This window comes from Phascolarctos cinereus, unplaced genomic scaffold, assembly GCF_003287225.1.
Source record: "Phascolarctos cinereus isolate Bilbo 61053 unplaced genomic scaffold, phaCin_HiC Scaffold_1;HRSCAF=81, whole genome shotgun sequence".
Classification (NCBI taxonomy): Eukaryota; Metazoa; Chordata; class Mammalia; order Diprotodontia; family Phascolarctidae; genus Phascolarctos; species Phascolarctos cinereus.
In genome coordinates this window covers 280,768,506-280,794,125 of record NW_027555514.1, presented here as the reverse complement: position 1 = coordinate 280,794,125, position 25,620 = coordinate 280,768,506, and the positions used below count along the sequence as shown (strand labels likewise).

The window sequence follows — 25,620 nt, the reverse complement described above, 5'->3', positions numbered from 1 at the left end:
GGACACTTGATTCCTAAGCTATACATTGAAGGGGCTGGTCCTGACATTCCCTGTTCTAAGGCTTCTCCCAGCCCTGACATCCCCTGTTCTAAATCCATCCCAGCCCTGACATTCCCTGTTCTAAATCCATTCCAGCTCTGATATTCTGTTTTTTAAGCTCCTTTCTATACTAGGTTTAAAATTCAATGTTTCTATGATGAGAACAGACCTGGGCCCACATGGAGATAGGCATTTATATGTCAGAAATCTTCTGGTTCCTCTCCCCTCCCCTTTTCTGCAGCCTCCTCACAGCCCTCCCCTCCCTTTCTATCTAAAACAGAAGATAACAGCCTGAAATATGTTCTTTATTAAGAACTAGATGCAAATTCTGCTGGTGCCTTCCCTGCAAGTGGTGGAAGGGCCATGAGGAGGAGAAGGGGAGGGTGAAGAGTCATAACTAGCTTCCTGACACCAACTTGCTTTCAGTTCCCCATGGAAATGGAAGTGGGTGGGGTGTCAGCAAAGGTAGGAGGAGAGAGTCCACAGAATGGAAATTCACCTGCAAAGAAGTCAAGGAGGGTGGAAAAGAACTGTTGTGTCCAGGGCTACTTCTGGTGGCCCTGGGTTCTAGGTTTGGTGCTGCCACTAACTAGACCTACAATCTTGGGAAAGTCCTTTCCCCTCTAAGGGGCTCCATTGCTCTATGTATAAAATTAAGGGAAATAATCTAGATGGTTTCCAGAGGCCCTCCCAGCTCTGACATTCCCTGTTCTAAGGCCCCTCCCAGCCCTGACATGCTCTGTTCTCAGGCCCCTCCCAGCTCTGACATTTCCTGGCCTAAGCTCCCTTCTAACTCAAAATCCTGGGATTCTCTGAGTTAGGTCCCTGTTGGGGGTTCTTTGCTAACACAAAGGGAGCGAGACAGTCACAGTCACAGTCACAATCACAATCACAAAAGAGACACTGTCCATTTCCCTTTCCCTTTCTCAATTTCCTGGGTGCTGCCTTACTGGATCCTCATAATAGCCCCACGACTCAGGCAAGGCAGAGAAACCATGGCCCAGCAGGGACCAGGAACACAGAGTAAACATGAGACTGGGGACAGAGGGTGGCTGGTGTCCAGATTTCCTGATTCCAAGGCCTGGAACCTTCTACTGCTTTCCCGGAGGGATCCTGAAAATCAGACCATTGTCTAATCCTTCACGGGCATTGTGCGCTAGGAGGACAGGGACAAGAAGAACAATACTTACTGCAATTACTCACGATAATTAAGTCTATTGGAAGCACAATGCAGGAGAGCCTTGCTTCTCAGCTCTCTCTGCCCCCCTGAGTCTTGTGCATTCATCCATAGCTCTTACTGCTGCCGAGGAATTATAGAATCTATGACTTGGAGGGACCTTGGAATCCGTCTGGTCTCACCCTGTTCTGAAACACCAGTCCTCTTCCCACACAAGGAGAAATCTAGCCTCCTCTCAAAGACTGCTAGGGATAGAGAGCTTGCTACCTCCCAAGATGGCTCATTCCACTTTTGGCTACTTCTGGATGTAAGGAAGTTTTCCTTATGGATGAGCCCAAGTCCATGTCTCTGCAATGCCCTCTGCCTCCTCCATTACTTTCATTTCTGGCTTCTGGGACTGTGCAGAACAGATACGGCCAATCCCTCTTCTGTGGGATGGGACAGCCTTTTGGATAATTGGAGACACGTAGTATGTCCCTTCCTAAATTTTCTGTTCTCCAGGCTAAACACTCCCACTTAACTCTAATTAAATTTCATGGACTCTCTTCTCTACTCCCTTCACCATGCTAGGCATCATTCTAAACACCAGGGAATCAGAACCATTTTTGAGTTGAGATCCCCTTTGGGGGTCTGGTGAATCATTTGTAACTCTTCTCAGAATCATGTTTTTAAAGGCATAAAATAAAATGCACAGGATTGCAAGGGAATCCATTTCTATTGAAATAGACTTATCAAAATATTTTTAAAAGAAATTCACACACAAAAAAATAAAATCACAGATCCCCCAACTTATTTCTAGCAACTGAAGCTGAACTTCCCTGGTACTTGGTGGTGGGGAGGGGTTGAGGTGAGGATAGGGTAGAAGGAGGTTAGAACAAATACGTTTAAGGTCCCCAAGTCTGGTGCAGTGGAAAGAGTGGTACTAAATTTGCAGTCACAGGACTTGGGTTTGAATACCAGTTCTGCCACTTAATGCCTGTGTGACCTTAGACAAGTCATTTGATTTCCCCTGGTCTCAATTTCTTCATCTATAAAAAGAGGGGGGTAGCCTGGCTGTCCTCTCTTCCAGCTCTAAGAAGATAAGCTTTTTTCCCCCTTAATATATTTTATTTTTTGCCCAAGTACATGTTAAAACTTTTTTTAAACTTTTTTTTTTTAGGGTTTGAGTTCCAAATTCTATTCTTCCCTCCCTCCCTCCCCTCTCCCTGAGATGAGCAATCAGTTACAGGATATAGGTTATCTGAATGTGAAGTTACCCATAGGGCAGATCCCTTTTTGGGGACCCTGGGAAAAATAACTGAAGCTAGGCTAAATGCTCTCTAGAGCCTTGGAATCTCAGAATCATGGGGACTTCCCAGCCCATCAAATCCAACCCATACCTGAAAAAGAATCCTATCTCCAGTGCCCCTGAAAAATGGCCACCCAGGCTTTGCCCGGAGACCTGGAGTGATGTAGATATTCCTGCTTCCCCAGGCAGCTCATTCTACTGCTGCATTGCTCTGAGGTAAGAAGTTATTTCTTTCACTAAGTTGAAACCTGCCTCATGGAAACCTTCATTCATTTTTCTTCTAGTTCAGCCCTCTGGCACCAAACTGAAATTGGTGGGAAGTGAGAAGGGGGTCTAAGGAATGCAGTCCTGATGCAGGCTTAAAAATCCACAGAGATATTGTAGCCCTTCCTAGATCTGTCCCCTACTGGCCCTCAGTCCTCTTTTACCCCACAAATACACAGGATTTTCCCCCCTTAGGAGGCAGGAATTTATTAAAATTGAATTAAGCAGAAACTCTACATTCCACACACACATTCCCCCCCCCCCAGGATACAGGAGATACAGAGCAGATTTTAATCAAGTCAAGACTGTAGATACCCCTGGCAGTAAAGATGGCAAAATCCCACCTTTGGAGCTGCCCAGGGAGAAATCAGGAACATGGCATTAGAAAAAGCAGCAAGAAGAGGCTAGTAGAGGAAGAGGGGAGGAATCTGGTCCAGGGCAGTCAGTCAGCCCTGGTCATGAAATCAGGAGGCATGGGCTTTAACCTCCAACTGAGCTGCTGGCTAGCTGTGTGATCTCGGTCCATTCCTGTCTCTTTACTGAGGTGTCATTTTACTCATCCGTACAATGGGGAGAGTGGGAGATGCATTACGTCCCTGCAGAGTTTTTGCAAGCCCCAGATGAGCTCACAGATGTCTAACCCTTTGCAGACCAGCATCTGGGATTGTTACCAAATGCCCAGCCATTTCCTCATCAGCAAACTAGTTGGGAGGCTGAGGATTCAGGCACTAGCCCTGCCTTAGGGACTAGCTGGCTGTGTGACCTTTGACAAGTCATTTGGTTGTCTGAACCTCCATGGGTGCTTCCCTGGTATCTGAGGGAAGGATACCAGCACTGGAGTCAGATGTCCTGAGTTCTACCATTTCCTCTCTGTAGAACTTTGGGGAAGTCACCTTCCTTTTCTGAGCCCCACTTTTTTTCACCTACAAAATGGTGGGAAGGGAGTGGGTGAAGACAGTGAATAATTTTAAAATTCTTTCCTGATTCTGGTAGAAAGTAGTGCAAACTTTTTTTTTTTGGCTAGGCAATGGGGTTAAGTGACTTGCCCAGGGTCACACACCTAGTAGTCAAGTGTCTGAGGCAGGATTTGAACAAAGGTTCTCCTGACTCCAGGGCCAGTGTTCAAACTTTTTGATGGAGGCAAATGTTCCATTTTTTGTCTCCACAGTACCTGGTGTAGCAGCTGGTACACAGTAGGTGCTTTATAAATACTTGTGGATGGACTGATTGCCTCATACATAAAATGGGAACGTTAATCCCTGTTCCATTGGACTCCAGGGACTGTTTTGAATGTCAGTGAAGACAATGGACATGAAAAAGCTGCTAAAGGCTCTCTAGTAATGCAGCACATTATGTATTATTTACCGAAGGGAGGATTCTGGGGAAATCCAATAAGGAGAGGCTGAGTAAAGTCTTTGAGGGATGGATGCTGCTGTGAGCAGAAATAGGCTCAGAAGCCCATTTTGGGGGGCTCTCCGGATGACAAAGCACTTTCCTCTCAGTAACTCCTCGAGGCAAACTGTGGAGGGACTAATACCTCTATTTGGCAGGTGAGAAAACTCAGGATTGGTGAATCCATGGGGAGGCAGGGTTGTTGTTCAGTCTTTTTTCAGTCGTGTCCAACTATTCGTGTACCCCATTTGGGGTTTTCTTGGCAGAGATACTGGGGTGGCTTGCCATTTCCTTCTCCAGCTCATTTGACAGATGAGGAAACTGAGGCAAACAGGGAGAAGTGACTTGCCCAGGGTCACATGGCTACTAAGAAAGTGTATGAGGCTGGATTTGAACTCAAGTTTTCCTGACTCCAGGTCCAGTGCTCTACCCACATGGGGAGGCAGGGTAGTGCTGTGAAAAGATCTCTGGCTCAGCAGTCTCAGGACCTGGCCCTTTAAATCCTCCCTGGATGACCCTGAGCAAAGTCTTCCCCTTCCCTGGGCTTCAGTTTATTCCTCTGTAAAAAGAGAGGGTTGGACAGTGTGCTCCCTAAGGAGCACCCTCCCTGAGGTTCCTTTTACCTATCCACTGGGGAGCTGAGGTAGTATCATTCAGCAGCTGCTGGCACAATACCCATGTGAAGTCTGGGGCAGCGGGAAGTCAGGGATTTAGAGATGGGAAGGGCTTAGAGGAGCTCTGCTCACCCCTTTCATTTTCCAGATGTGGAAACTGAGGCCCAAAGAGTCTTGGTCAAGGTCACACATTAGTAAATAGCGAGGAAACAATTAAGCTTAGGCTTACTGACTTCAAATCCAGTGATCTCTCCGGTATTGAGCTGCCTCTGATAGAATGTTAGAGCCAAACACTCCCTGTTCTAAGGTCCTCCCAACTCTGGCATTCCCTGTTCTAAGCCCCCTCTCAGATATGACATTCCCTGTTCTAAGCTCCCTCTCAGATCTGACATTCCCTGCTCTCAGGACCCTCCCAGCTCTGACATTCCTTGTTTTAAGGTCTCTCCCAGCTCTGACATTCCCTCTTCTAAGGCCCCTCCCAGCTCTGACATCCCCTGTTCTAATGTCCCTCCCAGCTCTGACATTCCTTGTTCTAAGGTCTCTCCCAGCTCTGACATTCCCTCTTCTAAGGCCCCTCCCAGCTCTGACATCCCCTGTTCTAATGTCCCTCCCAGCTCTGACATTCCTTGTTCTAAGGTCTCTCCCAGCTCTGACATTCCCTCTTCTAAGGCCCCTCCCAGCTCTGACAGTCCATGTTCTAAGAGTCCTCCCAACTCTGACATTTCACATTCTAAGTTTCCTTCTAACTCCAACAATGTATGTCAGAAAACAATTAGCAAACTTTAAAGCATTCTACAAATCTGAATTATTATTACTGAATTGACTAGAAGGAGGGGTGTATGCTGGTTTGCCTTTGAAACACAGATTTCAGTGATTACTCCTTCTCCCTGAAGCCAAGTTTACAGGTCACACAGGTTATCAGTGTTAGAGTAAGGACCTCAAACTCCAGCTTCTGACTCCCTTTCCCCTAGGGCAGAGGTGGGCCACAAAACTCCCCAGTGCAGCACAAACCAGAAGAAAATGTAATCAGGAAATGTTTAACAAAACAAGTAAAAATGCAATGTGACATAGCTAATGTTAACTTGTGGTTTTCTAAGTCAAAGAGCATTTGAGTTGTGCAGCACTGTCCCAGGGGACCAGTGACCCCAGGCATGGGAAGGCTGGGGGGCAGCCAGTACCTTCAAGAGCTCCTCAGGCAGGTCTCCACCATTATTGATCCCTCGGTTCATGGACACAAATCGTTCGAAGGGGGGTTTGTCCCGGACGTTGGGGTTGTGCAGGCTGGTGTTGAGCATGATGACAGAGAAGGACAGGACGTAGCAAGTGTCTGAACATGTGGGATGGGAGAAGAGAAGGGTCACGATCCCTGGAGTGGGCAGGGCTCCACATCTACCCTGCAGGGCGTCAGGTGCTATTCTCTTCAAGGAGGCCTTGCTGAGGGCCACCCGAGGTATGTTTTGGGGGCCAGAGCTAGAAAGCTAATCACTCCCTTCCCTATCCCAGTACAAACAACCTGGTGAGGCAGCTGGGTGACCCTGGGCAAGACATTTCCCTTTCTGAGCTTCAGTTTCCTCATATGAAATGACAGAATCAAAACACTTGCACTGTCTGTCTTCAGTGGCTGTTTGGGAAGAAAATGCTTTGAAAAGCTAGAGGGGAAAAATGTTGGAAACATTGGGAAGATGATAGTTCAGTTAGGTTGGCGAGGCATTTTACGTGACCCATCTTCGAGTCTCACAACAAATGGAGGGAGTTTCCACATTGGGAAGCCCACACCCTGAAGAATATCAACAGCTAGCTAGCATTTACATAATAATTTAAGGTTTGCAAAGCTCTCTATAAGTAATAACTCATTTAATAAAAACAGCTAACATTTACCTGGCACTTACTATGTGTCAGACACTGCTACGAGCATTACCGTAATTATCTCTTTTGATCCTCAGAACAATCATGGTGTGCTTATTATCTCCATTTTGCAGATGAGGAAACTGAGGCAAACAAAGGGTGAGTGGCTTGCCCGGGGTCACCAGGTGGGGAGTATGTGAGGCTGAACTTGAACTCAGGTCCTCCTGACTCCAGGTCCAGCGCTGTATCCCCTGCACCACTTCAGATTGCAGCTGGCTGCGTCTGTCCCTTACCCCCTTAGACCTAGTCAAGGATAAAGTCCTTTTACCTGTGGACTGAAAGACATCTGGGTTGCAGAGACAGTACCGTGCTGCAAAGGCCTCCATCATCCGATCGATCTTCTGGGCCTCCCCAGGAAGCCTGAAGCTCCATAAAAATTGTCTGGTAGGAGTAGAAGGGGTCAGGGACTGACTAGGGAGCTCCTGGGGGAGGATGAGTTTCTAACCCATAGGAGCTGAGCACTTGGGAGGCTAGAACCTCAGCCCCTCCCCTACCTCCTTCCACCTCCCACTTGACCAACCTCAAAATCCATCCTTTCTATAAGCTTGGTTGGGCCTCAGTTTCCTCTTCTGTGAAATTAGGAGCTTGGACTTGTGGGTTTCTAAAGTTCCTTCCACCTCCAATGTTCTGACATTCTCTATTCTAAGGTTTCTCTCCCAGCTCTGACATTCTCTGTTCTAAAGGTGCCCCAGCTCTCATAATGATTTAAATTCTTTCCTAAGTAACTCTAACCCCCAATAATTCTTCCGTTCTCCAGAATTCCTCCAGCCTTTAGAGTATGTCACTCACATCATTAAGTGGCACTACTGTGCACAGAGCGCTGGACCTAGAGTCAGGAAGGCCTGAGTTCAAATCCCGTCTCAGATACTTACTAGCTGTGTGACCCTGGGCAAGTCACTTAACTTCTGTCTACCTCAGTTTTCTCATCTATAAAGCAGGGATATAAATATAAGCAAGCAAACCATAGCACCCACGTCCAAAGATTGTCGTGAACTTTAAATGAGATATTTGTAAAGTACTTAGCCCAGTGCCTAGCATGCAGTAGGTGCTTAATAAATGATTGTTTCCTTCCTACTTCTTGGGGTTGTTGTGAGGATAAAAATGAGACAATGTTTGTAAAACGCTTTGTAAACATTAAAGCAACATATATTATATGTAATATAACATATATATGCTACTATTATTGTCACTAAGTATAAATTTTATCTCCCAAATAAAGAATGTATGTATCTATACGGATATATGCTTTTATTATTATTATTGTCAATAAGTATAAATTTTATTTCCTGAATAAAGAATATATGGATATATATGGATATGGATATATGCTATTATTATTGTCTATAAGTACAAATTTTTTCTTCTGAATAAAGAGTACATATATACATATATGGATATATGCGCTTTTATCATTATTGTCTGTAAGCACAAATTTTCTCTCCTGAACTGTGGGAAAGCAGTGAAAAGAGTCTCTGGATTCAGAGGCTCTGGATTCAAATCCTGTTTCTAACACTATCTGTATGATCTTTGTAAGTCATTTGACTTCTCCGCCTCAGTTTCCTTATCTGTCAAATAAAGGCAGCTGAACTAAACAGCCCCGAAAGTCCCTTCCAGCCCTAGATCGATGAAACTTTATTCCTTCTTCCTCAATTCTTCCTCTAAGCAAGACTTGTCTGCAGTGCAGGGCACTTTATGACCTTGCCCTCTTTGCAATGACATTCTTTGAAAGACCCTTATTTGTGATCTCAGATCACCTGCTGCCTTCCGGATCACGCCAGGAACTCTGGGTTCTCTAAACTGTCCTGTAATGTTGATAAGCACTCTCTCCTGCTTTCCTGTCCTACGCACAAAGCTCTGACTGCCACTCCCCTCAATATTTTGTCTTTCCCTATTAGAATGTGATCCCCTTGAGGGTAGAGATGGTTTACTTGATTACAATCATATCCCCAGTGCTTAATGTAGATCTTGGTCCAGAGTAAGCAATTAGTCAGTGTTCCTCATTTATTCCTTCATTACTTCATTCTTGCTGTGATGGCACTCACCTCAGCGCCTGCACTAGGTGGAGGTTGGCAAACTCATGTAAGTCCACAAAAGCCTGGAGGATCTTGAGGTTGAATGGATCCCTAGGGAAGGGGTGGAGGAAGAGAGAGGATGGATCAGACTCTGCTCTCATTATTCATTCTTTCTGTCAGTTTATCACGTGTCTTCAACTTGGTATCTCTCTTGAATTCTCTGCAGATAGTGGGTCCTTAATAAATAAACGTTGGGTCAATTACATTGAATTGAACCTCTACCCTGAGGTGGAGTAGTGGCCAGGGCACTGGATTTGGAGTCATGGAGACCTGAGTTCAAATCCTGATTTAGACACTAGCTGTGCGACCTTGGGCAAGTCACTTAACCTCCCTTTGCATCAGTTTCCCCATCTGTAAAATAAGAGGTTTGAAATCAGTGGCCTGCCCTCTGGCTTCAAATCTGTGGTTCTATGATCTATATTCCAATGAGATGTAAGTTTCTCAAGGACAGGGACTATTTCATTTTGTCTTCCTCAGCACCTAGTATAGTGCTTGACACGTAGCGTTGAATAAAGGCTTGTTGAATGAGTGAATGAAGTATGTGGTCATTTCCTTAGCTGGAAGAATTCCGATGATGGGGAGCCCACTGCTTCCAGGGGAAGCTCATTACACCTTGGGACAGCACTGAGTATTTGGAAGTTTCTTTCTCCTCCTACCTTGTACCTTTGTACTTAGAAAGGTTCCAATTCTTGGGGACCAAGAGATTCTGATGTAAAATAATTTTGAAAAAGAGCCTGATGTGGCCTTGACATCACTACAGACTTGACGTGTGATCTTGGCCAAGTCATGCCTCCCTGTTCTCAGTCTCCCTATCTATGAAAAGAATCCCTCTCCTGGAATCACACATGGAAAGTTCTCCAGTGGTTAAATGTTGAATGCTCCATGTAGGTCTACCTGCTGCTTTTCCACTGAGCCTAGGGATGGTCAGGAGAGAAGAGGGACGTGCTTACCTCTTCCCCAGGTAGTCCCCGATGGCTGTCTTGTTCAGCCCCTCCCCCTTATGTAGAAATCGGGCAATTTCCTCTATATTGGAGGAGAGAAGCTTGTGTTCGATGAGATACTGGATACCCTGTGGGCAGCAAAGAGAAAGAACAGTGAGTAGGGGGTAGTGACCATCCGTCTATCTGACAGCTCCTGACTTGGACCAGGAACCCTGCCAGAGAGCTGCTGAGGGGAGAGTATATAAAGAAGGCATCTCCCCACTCTTTCCAAGCTTCCAATCTAAAGAGGAAGAGGTCACTTTTACCAGAGTGCAAGTTTCCTGAAGGCAGACTGTGCCATCTTTCATCTTTGTAATCCTAGCACCTAGAACAAAATGTCCAACAGTGTTGCTTTAGTTTCAGAGAGAAAAGAATGCCAGACTGGAAGTTAGGAGACCTGGGCTGCTCTGATGCTTAGCAGCTATTGGACAGCTGAACAAGTCAATTTGCTTTTCTGAGACTCAGTTTTCTCCTCTGTAAAATGGGAATAATGATAATCGTACCCCATACTTCACCTCTCAGGATTGTTATGAAGGCAATATTTGGTAAGAAATGAGAGCTATTATTTGTTAATGATTAGTGAAATTATAAGCAGTTACCTAACAATCACTCAGCAGTGATTTATCAATTGCCTGTTATGTGCCAGGCTCACACTGTGCCAAGCTCACTTTTATGCCATGATGACCCCCCAGAGGAGGAAGAGGAAGGCAAAGGAAGGGGAGAAGGAGAGGGCGAGGAAACCATGTTGGTTTAATTGAGTTGTCTTTTTCCTGAGGAGCTCCAAAGCTGGTTGGAGGAACACAGTGCTGCCTATACAAGCTCCTGGTCTTCTGGAAGCCCTAAGGAAAATAGGAAGTATCATCACTAAAAAGCAAACACATTTAGTGAAGAAATAAAAAAGCAGCATACACACATGTGCTGGTACACATATGCATATATACACATACACATACACACACATATACATATATGTACACATATATTTAGATACCTATGTAAGTATATCTATTATATAGATGTGTGTGTATATGTATACATGTTTAGGTGCCTATATATGTGTATGTATATATTTTGGTTCATGTATATGTATATGTACACACACATTTGGGTTCCCATCTGCGTATATATGTGTACACACATGTACATGTACTTATATGTGTACATGTATGTACTGTGTATATATACATATCTATCTCCAAGCCAGCAGAAAGCATTGGCATAAGACCAATATTTACATTCTTGTCCATGCTGAGGGGAAATTGAGGCAGGGAGGCTGCCAAGAGGGAATTAAAGATCGAGTGGTTGGGAATTGGGAGGAGCAGAGTACATTGGGGTTTTCCCTAATCAAACATCTCTACTTGACCAGCTCTCACGTCCCTGGCTAATTAGTGTCCGAGGCAGGATTTGAACTCAGGTTCACTCCGTTGCCTTGGCTGCTAGGTTTCTGAGCTGACTTAGAGAGGTTCATATAGTGCCACCCTTTTATTTTATAGATGAAGAAACAGGTCTAGAGAGGCAACATGATTTGATTAAGATCAAACAGGTAGGAAGTGACAGGGCAGATGTCAACCCTTGATCTCAGGCTGTCCTCAGCCCAGGGATGAAGGCAGACCTAGTTGAGGCTCAAGGCCAATGGCAGAGCATCTCCTCACTGGGCTGCTTTTGGCAGGGGAAGAAGGGTGAGCCACCCTCTGACCTCAGACCTAGACATCTTCTCAGAGCTGCAGCCTGAGCTGTGTGGACTACCTTCATCATGAGGGTCTGTCCAGCCTTCCAAAGATGGGCTGTCCCACCGCTCACTAATCTCACAGAATCTGCCTGGAATTTCCTTCTTCTCCTTCATTCCTCCTTTTGGGGGTTTTCCCAGACTCGCTACCAGTCAGAGAGGGCTGTGGTCACCAAAGCAGCCTTCCTGGAAGACTGGACCCAGGCCAGACATGAGCTAGGAATGCAGAGAAGCCTGGGCAGGCGGACAGAGAAACATAGGGACAATCACAAAGTCTAGATCAAGGCAGAAATTCTAGTGCTGCTGCTCTGGCCACCTTCAGCCTTTGCCAAGGTGGTTTGTGGTTTCTTCTTCTCTCTTGGTATGCCTGTCAGGGCTGCGGGAAGTGGGGCCAGAGATAGGGTAGTGACGTGGCCCGAGGAGAAAGAAAGAGAGAGAGAGAGAGAGAGAGAGAGAGAGAGAGAGAGAGAGAGAGAGAGAGGAGAGAGAGAGAGAGAGAGTGTGTGTGTGTGTGTGTGTAAACAGCTACACCATTGGTGCAGGTGATGTGAGTGGGGGAGGGAGAAGGGGAGAGCAGCTGTGACTCTGTAGGAGCAGCATAATGCTATGGAAAGAGCAGAGGACCTGAGCTGGATTACAAGTTCTACCACTTGCTGCCCTTTTGGTCTTGGCCAGGTTACTTCACCTCTCTGGGCCTCAGTTTGCCCATCTATCAAATGGGGAGGTGAGGCTAGTCTCTAAGGTCCCTTCCAGCCTGGAATTCATGATTCATAATATGAGATTCCCTACCTGTGTAACCTTAGGCTAGTCACTTCTCTGGGGCTCAGTTTGCCCATCTGTCAAATAGGGAGGTTAGACTATACTAAGGTCCCTCCTAGCTCTAAATCTAGGATTTTCTGATCTGTAGAATGGAGATAATCACCCTTCCACTTCCTGCCTCACAGGACTAGTCTGAGGAAAACCCACTGAAGGCTTTGGAAAGTTCTAGAGGAATGGTTATTGTCTTTCTTACACAGATTACACTGGGGACAGAGTCATGCAGACATGGAGACCACCACCAGGCTCTTTGAAAGCTCTCCTACCCCTCAGGAGCCCAGCGGGAATTTTAACACCATGAGGAGGCTATGAAGGGAGGGAGAGAAAAAACTGTTGTTGTTGTTATTTTGAGAAACTGAGGCACTGTAGATAGGAAGCCAGTCTTGGATGCTCCAAGGAATACTGTATGATGGGAAATCACAGATGATTTATATAGGACTGCTAAGCACTTGACAAGTAACTCATTTGATCCTCACAGCCACCCTGGGAGGTTGGGGCTATTATTATCACCATTTCACAGATGAGAAAATTGAGGCAAAAAGAGATTAAGTGACTTACTCAAGGTCACACAGCTACTAAGTACCCGAGGATAGATTTGAACTCAGGGCTTCCTGACTCCCCACCCAGCAGGTGCTCTATCTATTTCCAGACCTAGCCACCCCCAGATCTACGTCAGTGGAGGCAGTTTCTCCACTTGTTCACCAAACTGATAAAATCAGGGGCTTAACCCCCATTCCCTACGAACACACATCACCAAAAAAATTATTTCTCTTGGCCTATCTTGCTGAGAATTTACCTGATCTACTGTGGGATGCTTTTCCCGCTTTCTATACTTGCCCAGTGTGGAAACTGATCCATGCCTTTGGATGGTGGAGCCTGAAGTCTCCCAGGCTCTAGAGATTTTCTCCCTGATAGCTTGGCTGGACACTGCCCAGAGATAGAGCCATCCTTCTCGGTAGCCCCTGGTTCATCCCCTTTAACGCTTACCTTGCTGGGGTCCATGTTGAATTTCTTCTTGCCGATGCATAGTTCTTTCTCCTTCTGGGCCTGGCGACTGGAAGCAGAGAAGGAAACAGTCAGACTGTCAGCCCAGCCAGGCCCCCTCCTCCTCTGCTGCAGAATCCCCCCTCTAGGCCTTTGCCTTCAGGAATGCCCCTCTCTGGCTCAATATGACTTCACTGTGGATGTCGGCTTCCTCATTCCTTCCTTCACTCCCCATTCCCTTCTGACGGGACAGCTGAGCATTTTCCCCTGCCAGGATGTGCTTCCTTCCTGGTTCTGGTGTCACGGTTCTCTGCTGGCCTGCACCGACCCATGGGATCCCAGTGCTGGTACGTGCCAACCCGGGGCTTGTGGTTTCCCTTGACCCTCATGGGAAAGTGAGGCCATACCTTTTCTTCTTTGTCCTCTGCACTGTCACTAGCCCCCTACTCCAAACTATTTTCCTCCAGGGGAAATAAAAAACAAACCTAGTTCCTAATTTATGTGTGAACTATCATTGTAACACCCAAACCTCAAAGTTCTGCACGTGCCTACCCACTCCCTTTCACCCTCACCTCTCCTCTGCATTCTCGAAGCAGTCAATCTGGGCAAACACTTCTGCAATTTCATCTTTCAGCTTCTGTGGGAGTAGGGATGTGCCACCCAGGAGACGCCGAGGCAAAGAGGAAAGAATGGAGTTAGATAGTAACCAGGGTGGAAGCTGTGTGTGTAACTGGGAGGACCCAGGGGTCAGCCTGCCATTGAATTAGTCCTTCCCAGAGTCCCCAGTGGTCCCCAGGGCAACTTTGCCCTTTCTGCCTCTTCAGCCTGATTATGTATTACTCTCCTCCACGTGTACTTAGACCCAACCATACTGGTCTACTTTGAACATGATGCTCAATTTCCCACCTCCATGCCTTTGTACCGGCTGTCCCTCATGCCTGGAGCACCCTCCTTTTTCATCTCTGCCTTTAGGAATGCTTCCTTTAAAACTCAGTTCCAGCACCACCTTCTGGTGGAGCAACAGTAAACCTATGATAAATTCTCTTCCTGTCTTCTCCTATGCTATACTCTATTCATTTGTGTGTATATTCTGCATATATTTCTACATGTTCACATTATCTACCATCCCTTCCCTCTTACACCATAAACTCCTTGAGAGCAGGGGCCATTTTACTTTTATCTTTGAATTCTCAGCACCTAATACTGTGCCTAGTATACACTAGGTACTTGATAAATGTTTACAAATAGGCGTACTCCAACCTCATCCAGGACTAAGACCTAAGGGCCCGAGGGATGTCAATATACCAGATAATAAGAACTTTCCAGATTATTTTAGTTTCAGTCTCCACAGCACCCCTGAGGCCTGGAGAATGGCCTAGGCAAAAGTGTGGAGTTGGGAAAGTAGGCCAGTATGGCTGGACTGAGGATGCATGATAATGCATAATCAAAGAAGATCCTTCTGTCATCAGTCCATCAAAGGTTTGAAACCCGTACCTTCAGGAGAAGCCCAGTGGCAAAGAGGATTCTCTCCCATTGGTAGAGCTCTGAACTGGGGACCCGAGAGAAGAGATCTGCCCCAAGTTATCCTCAGAGGCACTGGAAAGGAGGGAGGGCAGCCTTTCTCCCAGTGGCTTTCCAGAGGGGAACAGGGATGTTCCTGGCTACTTCAGAAATACAGCCACCGCTTGGTAAACAGGTTTCAGCCACAAGGTGCTGATTCTTTGCCATCTTGGATCTAAGAGTGGGAAAAGACCTCAGGGACCATATAGTTGGACCCATACCTCAATTGGAATGCCCACGTCAACACCCTTGTCAAAGGGTCATCCAACTTCTGCTTGAAAACCTCCAGTGATAGAGAGCTCACTACCAACCCAGGCAATCCATTACACTGTGACAGCTCAGATTACTAGGAGGATTTTTACTGACAACGAGCTGAAATTTGCCTCTTTGGTGTGGTGGGCTGCTTTTCTTCCTCTTTCCTAAGCCATGAATCAGGAAGGCTTGGCTAAAACCTTTGCTTGTGGTAACGGGTCACATCTGGTTGGGTACTAGCCAGCAGCTGGTCCCTGGGTAGGGGCAGGGACACGGACCTGGATGTCCTCCAGAAGCTGTTTCCGATGCCACTGGATTGTCTGGAGCTCCTCAACTTCAATTTGACTCAGCTCCGGTGGGTCTGAAAATGGAGAAATGCTGGTGGGATATAGGCAGGGGGAGGCTAGAGAGGGCTCATGCCCTGGAGAGCTGATTGTTAAATTTCAGCATGAGCATTTACCTCAGAAATTGGCAAATGCTCCAAATCAGGGCTCAATTTATTGTTTGGTTGGTTATCTCTAGACTTAAAAAAGTGATGGAGAGAAAATGATAATAATGATGATAATAATGCAGGTAAGTGTGACGTGCAAAGGGGAGTTGGTTGTTAAACATTTACTCACACAGCCCTAGGTATATGGATCATAGAATCATAGATCTAGAACTGGCCATCTACTTTAAGCCCTCACTTTGCAAATGAGGAAACTGAGGCTCAGGGAAGGGAAGGTGACCTGCCCATAGTAACACAGACAATAAAAATCAGAGGTTGGGTTTGAACCTATGTTCTGTTAATCTAGATAGACTTCTAAACTTGGAGTCAGGAAGACCTGGGTTAAAATCCCACCTCAGATTCTTACTGACTGTGCAACCATGGGCAAGTCACTCTACTTTTCTTCATCTCAGTTTTCCCATCTGTATAATGGGAATAATAATAGCACCTACCTCACATGGTTGTTATGAGAACCAAATGAGCTAACGTCCATGAATCACTTTGCAGATCAAAAGAGCTAGAAAACTTCCTGATCCTGGAGATCATGGATCATTGGAACCTCAAGGGCCTTAAAGGGCGCTTGGTCCAGCCCCGGCCATTGTAGTAAACATGGGTAAAGTGAGATCCAGAGAGAAGTGGATTATCCCAGGCTGCACAGAGTTGGGGTTTGACCTTAGGTCTTTGCCTCCCAGCCTAGGCCTCTTTCTGCCATTCCTCTGTGTCTGAGAGAATTCCCCCACCCCCAGCTCAGGCTTCAGACTCCGTTCCCTATCAGTAGTCCCATTGGTAGATCTGTGGAATGGCACCCTTTGGGAAGAGTGGAATATCTTCTTGGGCTTTAGGGCTCTAGAAGGCATGACCAGCACTAAAGTTCCTCTCAGAAATCTTATTGTACCTGGAAGGTCCCATAAGATTTTCAAAATCTGTTCTAAAAGCCTATTCTGGCAATCCTACCAAGGGGGCAAAGCTTTGAATGTGGGCTGTGCTTCATTCTCCCAAGGATCCACCTGACTGAGTTCAATCGGGTTCATCATGAGAAAGCCGGCCACTGGCAGAGGAATTACGTTGGCCTCAAGAACTAATGAACATGGCTAACTGCTGGGCTGTGGCCTATGGCAGTTAGAGGGAGGACTCACATTAATGAAATCATGCAACCTCTGAAATATTGAAGAAAAGATCATGAATTTCCTGTCTGCTAAAAAATGATGATTAATAATACTAGAGACACAGCACAGTGTAGTGAATAGAGAGCTAGCCTCAAAATTGGAAAGATCTGAGGTCAAGCCTCATCATTGACACAGGCTGGTTGCATGACCCTACGCAAGTCACTTAACCTCTTAGTACCACAGACAGCTCTCAAAGGCTATGAGTTTCAAAGGAGGTGCCAACTTGTATTGGTAGAAGCAGTTTTCTCACCAGAGAGTCCTTATCCTTACCCTAATAATAATAATCATGGTGATGAGAAATGCTCAAACACACCTCAGAACAACTTGGAGAACTCAACCAAGGGACTGTTGAACTCAATCAAACTTCAACAACACCCAAACTAGACCATTATCATGGATCGAACTATTTCCCCCAAATAGACACAAAACCCCCCCCACAAAAATACCTGACATTGATTATTAAAATTTAAGAACAATATTTTATAGATATTACTTTGCCAAATACTCATCATCTCCGAGCTACATGGAATGAAAAGTTTTCAAAATAGAAGGAGGAGATCAAGATTCCATGGGAAGAAGATGAAATGTGCATTACCCCTGCTGCCCACTCTGCTCTCGGAGCTGTCCAGAGGATGCTTTTGGTGAGTCTACCTACCCAGGATCAGCTGACATCCTAATGCCTTCATCCAGCTACAAAAAGAAGGCTTTTATTCACTTATGCATTAGTCTATATAGAACATTAAGAATAAAGGAATAATAACAGGGTAGCAACTTGACCCAGGATTGTTTCTGTTTGAGTTGTAGTTTTAAAAAAAATCTTAGGCTTATAGGATCACAATTTTCGTGTTGGAAATGTCTTCAAAAGACATCTAGTCCTATCCTCTCATTTTATAAATAATTAAACTGAGACTCTGGTGATTAAGTGATGGGTTAAGGGTTTTCAGGTAGTAAATTTGAACCCAGGCCCTCTGACTCCAAAGCCAGTGATTTTTCATTAGAACAAAAGAATGATAATGATAACAACAAGCTGACATTTAGTACTTCAAGGTTTGCAAATTGCTTCATGTGTTTTATTGTATTTAAGTCCCATAATGCCCTATGTGGTAGGAGTTATTGTTTCTCCTGTCTTATAGATGAAGAAAGTGAGTCTCAGAGCCAATAACTGACTTGCTCCGGATTGCACAATTGCTGGTAGATTTCTGAGGGCTTAATCTTCCCCATTGGCACATATCGATCTAGGGCTGATATAAAGACAGGGGATCATGGTAAGGAGTTGAGGTGCTAACCACGAGTCCTTACCCAGAAGACAGGAAGCTATTTGTCTTCTTGTTGGTGACAATGAATAGCCTGGGTGCACAACATAAACTGGTTTCCAGTCCCATCTCTGACATAGATTGACTGTGTGACCAGGGGCAAGTTACATAATCCCTCACTGCCCTAGGCAATTCCTTAAGGCTGGAAGTTTCTGAGAAGGTGCCCACCTGCATGGGTAGAGGGAGTTTTCTCATAAGGGAATTACCTATGTCAAAGAAATCACAAAGCCAGGCTTTAAGTCTAATTATCACTGAGACTTAGTGGAACATGGCTCATGATAGCCAATAGAGAGTGGTCTCTTATTCAAAAGGGAGCAGATTGGATAAGAGGAGGGGTATATCAAGAACATATAATCATATGGGGAAATTCATTAGCCAAGAGTGGGAGACATGGAATCATGATTTGGAGTTGGACAATCTGGGTTTGAATCCTGACTCCACTACCTCTTACCTGAGGGACTTTGAAAAAGTCACTTCTCTGGACCTCAGTTTACCCATCTGTAAAATGAGCTCGTTAGATTGTATAACCACTAACGTTCCTCTCAGCTCTGGATCTAATGTCTAATGAGCAATCCGATGGCATGTGGGTGAAGATTCTAGAGGGAGGACCATAATCTATATTGTGATAGGAGAGTGCTATAGACCACCTGATGAAAAGGACGCAATGGATGATGATGAGTCTGAGAAGGACGTCAGCTCGGCATGGCAGGCATGATATAGTGTTGAAGGGGACATTTGAAGGATGTCTTTCACTACGAACATCCAAGTTGCTCGGTTGGCCTTGATGGCAATTTCATTCTTCAGAAGGTAAAGGAAATAACCAGCTGAATGACTTTTATGGGCCTTATTCTGACCAACCAGAGGGTAGAAATAACAGGAAGCTTGCAGGGGAGTGACTTCTCCATTTTAGAGCCTGAGCAGGTAACAAAGGGGGATCTGGGCACAGTGTGACACTCGATTTTGGGGAAAGCTTTCCAAGAGGATGCCATGGCCTAAAATTTGATGGAGGAAGTTGACTCAGGAGGCATGGGATGCTCTCAAAGAAGAAAATCCTGATGACACAAACAGAAATGATCCCAAGGAAGGGAAGGGGGAGCTGTCCAACTAAATAGATGAGGCTGCCAAGCAAAGTCAGCAATCTACTAATACACAACAAAACAAAACACATGCTTAGAGTAGATAGATGCTAGGGCAGATAATTGAGGAAGAATACAGAAGAGTAATGTCATCCTGGAAACATTGTGTCTGGAGGGCTCAACTCAACACAGCCTGAAGCTACTAATGATATACCCTCAGTAGAATGTAAGCCTCTTGAAGGAAGGCACTGCCTCATTTTCTGCCTCTGGTGCCTTGCACAAAGTAACTAGTTGGTGAATTGAATAGAACTGATGAATAGTATGGCAAAAGGAAGGACATTTAAAGTTCTGCAGAGCAGTAAATGGAAGATCAAAGAAGAAATAGGATTGCTGCTTGTGGGTGTGCTATGTAATGACAGGGAGAAGATAGAACCACTCAATTCTTCATTTGCTTCTATTTTCTCTACTGAGGGGAACAATTTTCAAACTGGTAAAGACAGAACAAAAATAGGTAATGAGGAATTGAAACTCAAGATAAGGGAGGAGGCAGTAAGAGATCTCTTACTTAGCTACACTTAGGGAGTTTAGATAAGCAGACTTAGAAAACTACAGATTACTATTATCTATATTGCATTACATTTTTATACCAAATCTCATAGGTGGTTGCCAAGCTGCTCTTTATGACATGACCTTCAAAAGTAAGTGGTAAAGGGGCATCGAGTTGGATGGAGCTCCTGCCTTGGAGTCAGGAGGACCTGAGTTCAAATATGACCTCAGATTCTTGACACTTACTAGCTGTGTGACCCTGGGCAAGTCACTTAATCCCGACTGCCTCACCAAAAAGGTAAAAAAAAATTCTTTAAAATCACCTGAACTAGATTAAAATGGAATTGGGAAACATTTAACAAAATAAATAAAAATACAATGCAACATGGATAATGTTAATTTATGGTTTTCTGGATCAATATGCCCCCACAGAGATTTGTTTCTAGTTGAGTTTGACATCATTGTTTCTAGGGTCCAAGGTCAATTCTGTATCCACTAGGGCACCTTTCCTCTACCTTGAATGAGGAAACTGAGGCTTAGAGGCTCAATGACTTGTCCAGGGTCACACAGATTGGGATTTCAGCCCAGCTCTTCCTGATATAAGATTCAGTGATCTCTCCACTGTGCCACCTGTCCTCTTGAACAATAAAGGACTATGCTAAGTTTTGTAGCTTTATTTTGTCCTCCTGTAAGGACATATTGGAAACAACACTGAGCTTGGTGTGGGACAGGATGTGGGTTTTAACCCTGCCTATGACACTTCATAAAGCTGTAGTCCTGGACAGGCTCCTCAACCTCAGTTTTCTCCTCTAGAAAATGGGGGTACTAATTCTTGCTTGACATGCTTCATGGGGTTCAAGTGAGGAGATAATGCCTAGAAAGTGCTTTGGACACCCTGCAGGTCTCTAGAGAGATTGGCTGTTGTCATTCCATGCAAGAAACTCACACTCAGAAAAAACAAAAACAAACTCAAAATACACTCTGGGCTTCACTCGGCACTGAGAAAGGGGAAGAGAGGCAAATCAGCAGACAGAGAGGGCATCACCAGAATCACTCAAGTTTATGTAGTCTTTACCAAATCCTTGCCCCCACACAACCTTGGGAGGTCGTGGATTATTGACTCTACTTTACAGATAGGAATCTGTGGCTCAGAGAAACTACCCTGCTCATAAATACCGGAAGGGCCTTTCAGTTTTACCAGGTAAGCGGCAGTTTTAGACTGTGAGCTCCTTGGGCTATTCCTAGTGCCTGGCACATAGTAGGAGCTTAAAGAAAATGCTTTTTGACTTGAACATGACAGAGTGGCTAGAATGCTGGATTCGGTGTTAGTGACACTTAGGCTTCAAATTCTGATACTCATCATCTAAGTAACCGTGCTCAAGTAATTTCCCCTCTCTGAGCCTCAGTTTCCTCATCTGGAAAATGGGGGTGATCAGTGTAGTGCTTCAGCTCACTTGCATAGTCAATCATTCAGTCTCCCCAGCTGTCAAAGACCTCTTCAGAGTCGGCCCCGCCCCAGTGATCCTGGCGCTCCAGGCGGCCAGTCCCTGACCTGCTTCTGGTTTTTTCCTTCCTCTTTCCCATCAGTATTTTTAGAAATCATTTAATGTGCAAGACCGGCTTTCAGGACAGCTGGAGTCACTTCCCCTTTCCCGGACAGAGATACTCACAAGCCCATGGGCGGGGCGATGCCCCTGCGAGGGGGCAGATGTTTCCAGAGGGGTTGGAGGAACCGGACCCTCCCGGGGGGAGTGCGGGGAGGGCCTGGAAAGCGAGGCAGCCTCTCAGAAGCGGAAGCGGCTGCTCACTGAGCAGGCCGGCCTGGTTTGTGGGTGTACCCCACCAGCTCACGCCAACCAGTGGCTCCCTCTGTTTTTACAAGGGTCCGGGCTGCTCGGTGAAGCTGGTTTTGTTTCCCGCCCAGCGCCAGACGCCTTTTAGATCATTTCTAAACAATTCTCTGTGGTCGGGATGTCTATCTCACCCAGCAGGTCCCCTTACCTTCCTGTTGCGGGGGAGGGGAGGCTGAGCCCCGGAACTTTTTGAGAGATGACAAGAAGGCAGACAGCTGAGGAGAATGCAAACAGTGATGGATTTGCAATCCAGAGACCTAGGTATGAGTTCCCCGTCTGGGGCTCCCTCCTGTGTGACCTTGGGCAAATCAAATCACCTCTCTGGACCTCTGTTTTCTTGCTACAAATTGCAGAAATTGGTGTCGACTGAACATAGGGGGATGCATTAGGTCTTGAAGACATCCTTAGGCTTCCACTTTACCGATTATTATAGGATCATAGATTTAGAACCAGGAGAGCCTTTAGAGGTCATATAGTCCAACCCTGACATTTGGCAGATGAGGAAACAGAGTCCCAGAGCAACTTGTTCACTGGTCACATATCTAGCAAATGGCAGAAGTGGGATTTGGAGTTGGAAGACGTGGGTTCGAATGTTAATCCTGCTACATGCTAGTTGTTGTGTACCTCTAGGCAGGTCACTAGCCCTCTCTGAACCTGAGTTTCCTCATGCAAGTAAGAATAACCATTTCCCCTTCCTCATGGAGCTGTAATTAAAACACCCCTGAAACCCTGAAGTCTGAGAAAGCTGGGAATGGGAGCTCTTAATTACAATGTGGAAATTCAATTTCTTCCCTGAAATTTTCTTACATTCAATGGATCTGCGGTGTGGAGGTGATCCTGGCCTTTCAGAGACTGTCACAATGGACCCCTACATCTAGCAGCTACCCCTAGTATCAAGGGCCTACAGTTGGATTAAGTGTGCCAAGACCAGCCTTGGGAGGCTCGTTTCTACCAGGGATTCTAAGCTTCACTACCATAATGAAGTTTCTTATCAGGAAGAAGCTGTGGCCCAATTTTAAATCCTGGGCCTTGAATTAATCCTGGCTTATAAAGACCTAGTCATAAGCTGGTCCTGAGAGAGCCTGCAGACTGGACTTCTTATGTATCAAGGGGCTTGCAGAGCCAGCTCTCTCCCCTCTCCTAGTTGAGCTATTTGTTTATACAAGACATGCCTTTGAGATGGGCCAACTACTGTCATAAGATTTAGAGCCCCTAGGAACAATCTGATCCAATCTCTTGTGAGACCCTTGGGGAAACTGAGGCCCACAGGCAGAGGGACTGACCCAAGGTTACACAAATAACCAAGCTGTGAGTCAAACCCAGGTGGAAGACACATGGACCTTGAGGTGAAAGAGACAGCAGAAGCCATCAAATGATTTATCAATCAACAAACAAGTGTCTATGAAGTGGTTACTATGAACCAGGCACTGAATTAGTTGCTGGGGATACTAAGACAAAAAGGAAATAGTCCCTGCCCTCGAGCAGCTTACATCCAAATAGGGGAATAATATGTTAATATGTAGAGATACAATACAAGATAATTCGAAGGGAAGAAGATACTAGCAGTGTAGGCCAATCTCTTCATTTTATAGATGAGAACAAATCTATAAAATGAGGCCCATGGTACACGTGAAATCCAGGACTGAGAAGGGAATAAGTGACAGGTTTAGCTCTTCTATCTCCTTATCCAATGCCCTTTACACTGAGCCAGGCTTCCTCTTTCATCCCCAGTGGAGCTTAAGGCTCATTCTACTAGGGGGAAAGGAGCAGTGATTTGTATTCTGCATTAATGAAGCAATATCAGAGATTTTGCTATAAGCAGGTGATAAGAGTGGATGAAAAGAGGTTTGTGGAGTAGGGAATCATATATTTTATACAGGTCGCCCAGTGGCTGGGGCTGGAGTCAAGAAGACCTGAGTTCAAATCCAGCCTCAGACACTTACTAACTGTGTGACCTTGGGCAAGGCACTTAACCTCTATCTGCCTTAATCCACTGGAGAAGGAAATGGCAAGTTCCACCAGTATTTTTGCCAAGAAACTCCCATAATGGAGTCATGAAGAGTCAGACTCAACCGAACAACAGTAGTGAATATGTCTATGTGTGTATATAGATGTACACACAACACACACACACACACACACACACACACACACACATTGTCTCTTCTGAGAGAATATAAACTCCCTGAGGACAGGGACTGTTGTACTTTCATTGTAGCCCTAGAACAATGCCTAGAACATATTAGGTACTTAATAATGCTTATTGATTGGTTGATTTGTGAGCCAACAAGCATTTATTAATCGCCTTCTGCATATCAGTCACTGTGCTAGACTCTGGGGATACAAAGAAAGGTCAAAACGCAGTGTCTTCCCTCAGTAGGCTCCCTCCCACTGCTTTAGGGTGGGTCCTGTGCTCTAAGCCCTGCCAAAGCATTATTTTGTTACAATCAGAGCATCTCAGGGATGGGAGTCCAGGCAGTTACTGAATCACACAAACACAATTCATAACTTGACTCTTGAAATGGAAAATATGATTTCCAGACTCCCCTTGTCTCCCAACCCCCTGCCATTTGTCTCCAAAGGACAAGGGAATTGTGGGAAATCCTCAAGCAGCAAAAGAGAGAACCTCTGTGACCTGGACCTCTCATTGATTTTTTTTTTCATTTGAGCCTGGATTAAACGATGCCTCCAGACTCTGACTTTCCATGTTCTAAGCTCTCTCCCAGCTTTGACATTCCCTGTTCTAAGGATCTTCCCACCTCTGATATTCCAGGTTTTGAGGTCCCTACTAGCTCTGATGTTTTCTGTTCTAAGGTTTCTCCTAACTCTTGATTCTATGCTATTATACTCAAAGTGAACTGTGACAAGTATCTTGCACACATTAAAAGCTTAATAACTATTTAAAGAATACATAAATGAAGGAGTGAATTCATAGTTCCTTTTCCCCTCCCTCTTTTCCCCTTTCTTGCCCTCACAATGATGACTCCTAGTCACAGAAACTCAGTGGTAGAAGGGACCTCTCTGGAGAGATCTGGCCCAATCTGGATGTCACCAGAAATCCCATCTACAATATCCCTCACAAGTAGTACTTCTGTCTCCCCTTGAAGACCCCTCCCCCAGTGGTGGGGAGCTCACTCCATTCCCCTTTGGCCCAGCTCTGAATTTTAGGAAGCTTTTTCTTACATTAGGCTGCAATCTGCCTCTCTCCTCATTGCTCCCGATTCTTCCTCCTGTGGCTAAGCTGGCCATGGGTAGAGGAGAGAAAAGTAAGATGGACCATTTCTCACAATGAAATGCTCCTCCTGGCCACCCAGCTCCAGGCTGGAGTGGGGCATTCCTTTTATAGGATCATGAGATTTAAATATTTTAGTGATGAAGAAACTGAGTCTCAGAGAAGGAAAGTGATTTGGCCAAGGCCACAAAGCTCAGCTCTCTCCTCTACTTTCTTTCCTCCCCTCAATTTTTCTGTTCAGTTCTCCTTTCTAGGATGACAATGCCCTCTCTTCAGGACCTGCCCCGCCCCTGGAGACTTACCTGGATGACACAAATTCATGCTGAACCCCCAGAGAGGAGGGTAAATCCCACTCCTGCCTGCTTCTGCCTTCTCCTGTGCCTCTGCTTGACCTAGCCGTCCCTGTCCCCTGTGATGGTAGCCTCTATGCCTCTCTGACACAGAGGATGTGTCATCCAGGGTGGAACATGTTAGTGTTCTTGGGGCTCCAGGCCCCTCCCCCTCAACATAGCCAGAGAGGAAGTCCTCAGACTCTGGGGTTTTGCTGTGTGGAGTTTCTAACTCTGACACTTCCTAAAAATGGCCCCCAAGAAGTCTTCAAGAGCCTCAGGGGCTTTGCATTTCTGGCTAGTACAACAGTAGAGAGAAAGAAGCCAGGAAGGGAGTGAGACACACCCAGGAGGAGAAAACTTATGTTGGTCAAGTGACCCAGAGGTCTGCCTGTGAAGGAGGAGAGCAAAAAAAAATCCTTAGAGTTCAAGAAATTCTCTAAGGCCCCTTTCAGCTCAAACATTCTGCATTCTAAGCTCTCTGATATTCTCTGTTCTGAGGCCCCACCCAGTTTCTACATTCCATACTCTTCCAGCTCCGACTTTCTA

At 45.6% G+C, this 25,620-nt stretch overlaps 1 protein-coding gene across 2 annotated transcripts in view; it reads right to left on the bottom strand.

Annotated features, from left to right (window-relative positions):
- CYTH4 (cytohesin 4) overlaps window positions 1-25,327 on the bottom strand; it is a 36,272-nt gene extending 10,945 nt beyond the window's left edge. The window contains exons 1-8 of one of the 2 annotated variants that reach the window (XM_020982535.2): window positions 25,045-25,327; window positions 15,348-15,430; window positions 13,830-13,894; window positions 13,261-13,327; window positions 9,702-9,820; window positions 8,722-8,802; window positions 6,948-7,060; window positions 5,953-6,101 (exon numbers count right to left, since the gene is read on the bottom strand). In XM_020982535.2, the coding sequence (XP_020838194.1) occupies window positions 5,953-6,101; window positions 6,948-7,060; window positions 8,722-8,802; window positions 9,702-9,820; window positions 13,261-13,327; window positions 13,830-13,894; window positions 15,348-15,430; window positions 25,045-25,063 (696 nt within the window). In that variant the 5' untranslated portion in view covers window positions 25,064-25,327. Of the gene's footprint in view, window positions 1-5,952; window positions 6,102-6,947; window positions 7,061-8,721; window positions 8,803-9,701; window positions 9,821-9,997; window positions 10,352-13,260; window positions 13,328-13,829; window positions 13,895-15,347; window positions 15,431-25,044 lie in introns of those variants that run through there. The other variant, XM_020982536.2, reaches the window with a different exon arrangement.
- Window positions 25,328-25,620: the final 293 nt, after the last annotated feature.